Raw genomic sequence first — 8,238 nt, forward strand, 5'->3', positions numbered from 1 at the left:
ACTTACATCTTGTGAACTCATATTTTCATTGTCAGCTGCATGCGCAATGGCTGCATCCGAAATCTTGCTGGGGAGAAGAGACATGTCCTGAACAGCAAAATAGCATGCAAAAGAGAGGATTCTGAAGATTGCGAAACACCTTTCTAGACCAGAAATTCGTGGATATTGCTATCTTGCGCTCTTCCCCCATAAGAACAGGGCGAGAAATTCAACATTACTTGTCCGACATAATGCCTGTGTAAGACAAATACAGATGCACCGTCACACGTGGATATCTAAGTTCGATAAAACTTTCACGCCTGACAAGGTGGCTGAAAGTCATGCCAACGGAACTTGCTGCCTACAGTCTGTTTCAAAAAGATTAGCAATCAAGTTTGGGTCTTAAAAAGTATGAAGATCAGGGAAGTTTGGACAACAAAGTACATAAAATGCCTTGTTGGGGCACGGCAAATTGTTCTGTGAAGGTTTCGCACAAAACAATTGGACCAACCGTTAAGGAGTTAGAATTTCGGCCAGGTTTCCGGCCTTTTCCCATGGTTTATAATTTGCCCTGGAAGCCAGTAGTATCGATTTGTTATCAAAACCCACGATTTATCCCTTCCTTTTTGGCCTTGTGGTTATGAATGCTGTCTGCTGACCATGAAGTCGTGAGTTCAAATCCCAACAAATCTTCAAGTCAAGCATTTTCTTCATTTTTCATTGTTTTGGTGATCACGCTGGTACAAGACAAAGAAGGTGGCTGCGCCAAACGACTTGTTGTTGGAGCTCGCGTTTCCTGCCGAACTGATTGACACTTGACTGGCTCACGCCATGTGAAGTTGTGAACACACACAACACTGAAACCGTGTGAGTGAACATGGAAGTCATTGCGCTGTAGCTACGTGTTGTTGAATACACCGGTATATCGATCGATCGATTTCTGTTTGAGAATTATTTTGGTATTTGAAGATCGCCAATTTATTTGAATTTAGGAGTCAACGCCGTCTTCTATCAGCTTTCACAGGCGTCTGCTTTTCTCGAAATGTCGTCGAAGTCACACGGATAGCTTTGCCACATCAAGGCCTCGGGAATGAGTCTGTGTCGATGCCGTTTTCGTCACATTGTGAGAGTAAATTGCATCCGCGGCAGCTCAAAGAATTTATTTGGTCACGAAACGAATTGGGACGCATCTCGCTCGTCAAAATTTACCACACTTTCGACATGTCCTCTCTGACTCCATATCGATACGAGGAAGAACTCGTTTGTTGTAAACCAGACGAACAGGTTCGAGTACCGACGTCAGTGAGTTGTCATTTTTCATGCTTTCGCGCGGAATATTTCTTCGAGTTCACAGTGAGTTTTTCCAGGCAGCGCTCGAGCGCTCATACGGTAAGACGGCAAACTCCCCGGGCGATCGCCAGGATTGCTAATCTTTTTGAAACTGACTATAACTCCAGCAACCTTTATTCAAGGTAACATCAACACTACAACTGCCCATTGAAAGATGATGGATGCTATTTTGCACGCACAGCGTTCCAACTCGAACCCTCTGGTCCACACAGATGTGCTTGTCGGCACCAAATCCTCCCTATAGTCTGTTTCAAAAAGATTAGCAATCAGGTTTTGGTCTTAAAAAGTATGAAGATAAGGGGAAATTGGACAACGAAGTACATAAAAGGGCTGGGTAGGGCACGGCAAATTGTTCTGTGAAGGTTTCGGAACAATTGGACCAGCCGTTAAGGAGTTAGAATTTCGGCCAGGTTTCCGGCCTTTTCCCATGGTTTGCAATTTGCCTTGGAAGCCAGTATCGATTTTTCTATCAAAACCCATGATTTATCTTTTCCTTTCTGGCCTTGTGGTTATGGATGCTGTCTGCTGACCATGAAGTTGTGAGTTCAAATCCCAACCTATCTTCAACTCACACTTTTTTTCATTGTTTTTTGGTGATCAAGCAGACTTGTAGTTGTTCACGATTGTTGTTGTTGGAGCTCCCGCTTCCTCCCGAACTGACTGACACTTGACTGGCTCACGCCATGTGAACACATGGCGATGTGATTTAGGTACCATGTGATTTAGGTACCATTGCCTTTGGGTTATCCGTCATAATAATAATATTAATAATAATAATTTTAATATGGCAATAAGTAGGACGAGCTGAAGCGACATGTGGACTACTTTATTAACAATGTAAGCGATGGAGACGATGCAAGAAACAACCTAAAGGGTAAGGAAAAATACATGTAAGAAGAAAAAGGGCAATGGAAAAAAAAGATGATTCGAACAAGTTTTCGTACAACACTCTTTTTCTTCTTACATGTATTTTTCCTTACCCTTTAGGTTGTTTCTTGCATCGTCTCCATCGCTTACATTGTTAATAAAGTAGTCCACATGTCGCTTCAGCTCGTCCTACTTATTGCCATATTAAAATTATTGTCTCCTCGTCGAATTTTTAAATAATAATAATAATATTTTGGTGTACTGATTTCGGTCGTTGTTGTGTCTGACTCTATTCCCAATATCTAATTCTGTGGTTGGTTTTCCAACTCATTGGGTTTTGTAGTTTCCATCATGAGTTTGATTCCATCGTGAGTTTGATTCCATCGTGAGTTTTGATTCTATTTGCTATTTTTCGTTCCATTTTTGAGCTCATATTTTATTTTCCTGATTTCTTCTCCAGTGTATGTTGTATTGCATTTTAATACATTGTGTTAATTTTTGCCCGTAAAAGAGGCTTGCACTTAAAAAAAAATAATAATAATAATAATAATAATAATAATAATAACTGCTCTCCAGACACTCCAGGGTCACGCCATTGCTAAGCTGCAGGCGGAGGAGTCCTACAGGTACCTTGGTGTCCCGGAATCAGCACATTTTCACGCCACCGAATTGAAGACCACGGCAAAGTCTGAGTTCGGCCGCCGCCTTCAATTGATATGCTCGTCTCAATTGAACGCCAGGAACTTGGTCAAAGCCATCAACACCTTTGCCATTCCAGTCATCCTCTACTCCCTGTGCATCGTTGAGTGGACAAAGGCAGAGATAGAGGAACTCGACCGACAGACCCGCCAAGCACTGTTTAAAGAACACGCCCGCCACCCCAAGGACTCTGCCGCCAGGGTCCACCTGCCTCGTGACATGGGTGGTCGAGGAATTCTATCATTCCGGGATCTCCTGGATAGAACCCGTGTCCGGGTGGCGCGGTACCTACAAGCCCACCCAAACGTGCCACTGTTGGCTGCTGTTAAGCGCCATCACGACAATGATGTGGCACCGTCAAAATCAGTTACACGTCAAGCCTCCAGACTTCTGGGTGAACTTGACCTACCCGACTTGGAGACTGCCACAAAAGTCATTGTCAAGAAGGCCGTTGCTCTCCGGTGCCTGGCCGTTATCCAAGGTAAGCCTCTCCATGGCCAGTTCTGGAGACGAGCTTCTGATGCTGGCTTGGACCTGGGCTTGAGTTTTCGCTGGCTGAAATCGCCAACGATCAGGCCTGCGACAGAGGGACTCTTGCTGGCTGTACAGGATCAGGCCATTGCGACCAGGCACTATCAGGTCACGGTCATTGGACGGGGAGACGTTGTGGACATTTGTCGAGTTTGCGGCACTCGCGGAGAAACAGTTGATCACATTGTGGCCTGTTGCCCAGCCCTAGCCAAAACACTGTATATCGAACGGCATGACACGCTCGTCAAGTTGGTGCATTGGGCACTATGCAAGCGGCATGGTCTGGGTCGGCCGGGAAGCAACCCGCTGAAGCATCATCTTGTGCCTGTCACCGAGAATCTTGACATGAAGCTCCTGTGGGAGTTCAATATCCCAACGGATACGCAAGTGCGCCACAACCGTCCAGACCTGGTGTTGCGGTCCAGCACACAGGTGCTGCTGATGGATGTCAGTGTTCCATTGGACCAGAATGTTCCCACAAAAATCGCCGAAAAAATAACAAAGTACGCTCCCCTTTGCCAAGAGCTGCGGCGCATCTGGCATGTGGATGATGTCCGCGTTGTGCCCCTGGTTGTTGGGGCGCTTGGTGGACTGACTGGTGTGTCCCTGTCACACTTTGTGTTGGCATTGGCAGGCACTCTGCGCATTGAAAGGGCTCAGCAATGTGCTATCCTGGGCACGCTGAACATTGTCAAGTCCGTTCTTGGCATTCGGCATTAGGCTCCTCATGTTACGGGTAGAGCTAGTCCGTATAAACCTCCAATACCGCATTTGCTTTGACGTCCATGAATGTGCAGTATGACGGTCCTCACAACCTGATTTTTCTCTTGCCATTTGAGTATGTCCGGCATTCATCTCTTCCTTTATTTCTATTCCTGTACTGGTAGTCCATTTTTGTGATTACTCTTTTTGTATTCGAATATGTCCTGTCCTCCTCCATCTTTTTGTATTCGAATATATCCTGGCCTCCTCCATCGTTCTGCTTATTTCTGTCCGTCTCTCAGTTTCTGCGTCGGCTTTCAATATTTTTGCTTTGGTTTTTACAATCCTTTTTGCTTCGGTCTTCATTGCGTTGGCCATTTATCTATTTTTTTTTCTCATTACCCTTGGTCTCTTTTGGCCCGGTGATGGGGTTCTTACCTCATGTCATGACAACGTGAGTGAAATAAAGCCAACTCCATAATAATAAAACACACCCACAACACTGAAACGGTGTGAGTGAATACGGAAGTCATTGCGCTGTAGCTACGTGTTGAATACACCGGCACATCGATCGATCGATTCCTTTTTGAGAATTATTTTAGTATTTCAAGATCGCCAATTTATTTGAATTTAGAAGTCAACGCCGTCTTCTATCAGCTTCCACAGGCGTCTGCTTTTCTCAAAATGTTGTCGAAGTCATACGGATAGCTTCGCCAAGTCATGGCCTTGGGAATGAGTCTGTGTCGATGTCGTTTTCGTCACATGGTGAGAGTAAAATTGCATCGCAGCTCAAAGAAACTATTTGGTCACAAAACATATTGGGACCCATGCCGCTCGTCAGCCTTGGCATTTACTACACTTTCGACATGTCCTCTCTGACTCCATAATCGATACGAGGAAGAACTCGTTTGTTGTGAACCAGACGTACACGACTGTACCGACATCGACCTGAGTGAGTTGTCATTTTTCATGCTTTCGCGCGGAATATTTCTTCGAGTTCACAGTGAGTTTTTCCAGGCAGCGCTCGAGCGCTCATACGGTAAGACGGCAAACTCCGCGGGCGATCGCCAGGATTGCTAATCTTTTTAAAACTGACTGTAGATACATTTTGCTACTTCAAAATAGTCACTGAGACAAAATAGTCACTGAGACAAAATAGTCACTGAGACTGATTTTTGGTCTTGGACCACTTTGTGGTGGGTCTGATCTACTCACCTCCCACCGCTTTAGGAGCTGCATCTGCGCCTTGACTCTAGAGGGTGGTGTCGTTCCTACGGTTGCGGAAAACTCGCCAGAGCCTTAAATTTTCTTAGTTGTGCTGGCTTTGCCAAAGTATGCCAATAGCTGAAAGGTGCCAGTATATTCCCGTATTACGGTAAGTCTTATTTATAGTAAAGAAAAGAACCAAGGAACTACAAGTTCCGCTATAATGTCTATAATGTGTATAGGGTCCTTGGTCCTTGATCCCTTTCTTTGCTGTAAATTAATCATTGCCTCCGTATCCGAGTCTATAATCCATATAATTAATTTTTTTCGTTTTTTTTTACTTCAATCACACCGCCCCATCAGGAAAGGGAAAACCCCTGGAGAACATGAAAAGGACAAAAGAGAACAATAGGGCTTGAAAGTGCCACGTCACAGCATAGCTACAATTTCTAAAATTCAAACTGGATCCACTTGGATCCAGTTTTTGTATGAATCCAAGCACATTTCAAGCGGTCGTACTCACAACAAGGTGATGTAGCCAGTGAAACTGACTGATTTGGCTACTGGGGGCAGGGTAGCCACTGCTGGTGAAGGAAAAAGTCACACCTGCATGCGACATGAGTGGGTTGCTATGCACCCACATACTGAAGCAATAGCAAAGTCAAACCTTAGTGGATCCAAAAGTAGAAATCTGATGTCAACTTACTACACCCTTAACGTTTTGACGTCATCACCTTCAAGCCCTATAGGAAGGTGGTTGCTGCAGAGTATTAATGAGGCAATTCCACTGACTATTGGTCCTTACCTAATATAGGGTGCTGGAGCACTAGACAGCTACGGAGTCAAGAACATTTTAAAAGAGGCATCGAGTAATACTAACATACCTCATCGGCGGAGTCCGGTGTTGCCGACGTGGTCCCGGTAGATAGTCCAGTTTTGGAGCTAGGTGCCGGGATCCCTACATCGTCGTAATTGGGAATCGGAGAAGAGTTCGACGAGGATGTCTCAGCGCTGGTGGCTGTAGCGGTTGACTCCTTTATCAAACCCACAACAACACGGAAAAATAGAGAGTTAATATGAATGAACTTATGGCAGCTCAATGCGAAGTCACAAACTGGTCTTCCCAGCATCCTTCTGTGCAGGTCCTGAGTGAAAATATTATGACTTTCCGTCCCTCGTTGGTTTAAGCTTGAGCACAGTTTTTCTTTTCTTTTTCATCGTGGTTTTGATTGAAATCTCCTAGTTCCGAAAACAAATGATATTGTACAGGAGAAATGTGCCCAAATGCCCCCTATAAACTTTTTTCCTGCTCGGCATGAAACTCCAAAACAGAGAAATCTTCGGACCAATTTTGTTATTTCATCATGCTCACAAGGACGTTTACTTGAAATTCAACGTCTGCGAAAGGCTATGGCGGACTGCAGTGGGTGCAAAGGCTGGAATTTGCTGTGAAGGTATGTTCCTCTAAACAGGAGGCCTATCTGTATGACCTAGAGCATGGTAGTGGGCTATGCAAAGCTATCTAGCAGAGTACACCGACCGTATGGAGAAGTCACACAAAATGTCCACAAACTCGGTTTTATTTCTTAAGAGTAGTATACTGAAAGATGATGCCCAAGCCCCACCCTCTAATAAATGGTTATTTGCTGCTCCGTACATCTACAGAGAGATACTGTGAACCTCGCATGTTGAGCCAATATTTATTATAAGTTGAGAAAAAGGACTAACAAGCTGCAAGTTATGAATACCAGTCCACTAACGTCTCGTTGCCTTGGTAGACTGTCAGGTATGACTCGTAACTTACTGTAAAATCGCATGGTTTAACGACGAAAAAGTTTTAAAACGTTTTTGTAATTTTGGCATGATTACGTGCAGAAAGTTTAACGATGGCTACCTAGCCACATATCTGTATACGCATCTTCACACAGACATCTAGCCATAACCTTTTTTCGAATAACGAAAAATAATTGGTCGTTAAAAGTTAAAACGTGAGACTTTGTGACTCGTTAGACTTTCCTGTTTTATAGCATTGGACCTTTCTGTAGACTTATCTTTGGACGAATTATTTGGTATTGAGATACTCTTAAAGGTAAATGGGGGGGGGGGGGGAGAGAATAGCTCAGGATGAATATGACTCTCCAGTCATGTACCTGACTTGAAGCAGTGTATGCTGGCGCTGTAAGAGATGAGATGGTACTGCACCTGATTGACAGGTAAAGCAGGTTTGTGCTGTTGCCTTGCCAATCCCTTTCCAACAGCTCGTCAGCAGCTTCCAACGGTCGTGACGTTAAAACACACATAAACACATACAAAACAAACAAACACAAACACACACACACACAAACACCCACGCACACACACACACACAAACACCCACGCATATTCACATACAAGTGGACATGAACACGCCACTGTGTTTGAGCACTGACACCCACACACACAATACAAGGACAAAGAACATTTGTGTGCAAGCGACCCCCCGACCCCCCCCCCCCCCCTGAACCCATATTCATTACAGCAGGTACTCGAGAGTGTTACAACCATTGCCTTGGGGTCTTTTACTCTGCTCCGTTGGGCCATAGCATGCTTCCGCGGGTGCACGGGGTCGTATGGCCGTAGGCGAGACCACGGCTTCTTGCACCGCTGCCTGTCCAGGTCAGCGGCCTAGACGATATTAACTGTGTTGATTGTTTCTTTGTATGCGTTGCTTGCTTACTTGTAGTTTGTCTCCTGCAACCATGCTTCAACATTATATTTGTGTTTACGTTTGGTGATTTTCCTGCACCGCCAATTGTTTGTACTTGCCATCTTTTCAGATTTGTCTTGGGTTTCAGTTGCCGTCATGGCAACACAGGATTTGCCGGTACAAGAGGATTTTCACCATTGCCTTGGGGCTTCTCCATG

The 8,238-nt window shown here is 44.8% G+C and overlaps 1 protein-coding gene across 1 annotated transcript in view; it reads right to left on the reverse strand.

Moving 5' to 3' along the window:
- The window catches only part of LOC135826184 (dentin sialophosphoprotein-like), a 36,034-nt gene extending 28,400 nt beyond the window's left edge, over positions 1-7,634 (reverse strand). The window contains exons 1-3 of the mRNA XM_065338814.1: positions 7,485-7,634; positions 6,219-6,368; positions 7-87 (exon numbers count right to left, since the gene is read on the reverse strand). Of these exons, the coding sequence (XP_065194886.1) occupies positions 7-87; positions 6,219-6,368; positions 7,485-7,634 (381 nt within the window). The remainder of the gene's footprint in view (positions 1-6; positions 88-6,218; positions 6,369-7,484) is intronic.
- Between the last annotated feature and the right edge of the window lie 604 nt (positions 7,635-8,238).

This window comes from Sycon ciliatum, chromosome 10 (assembly GCF_964019385.1).
Source record: "Sycon ciliatum chromosome 10, ocSycCili1.1, whole genome shotgun sequence".
Lineage (NCBI taxonomy): Eukaryota > Metazoa > Porifera > Calcarea > Leucosolenida > Sycettidae > Sycon > Sycon ciliatum.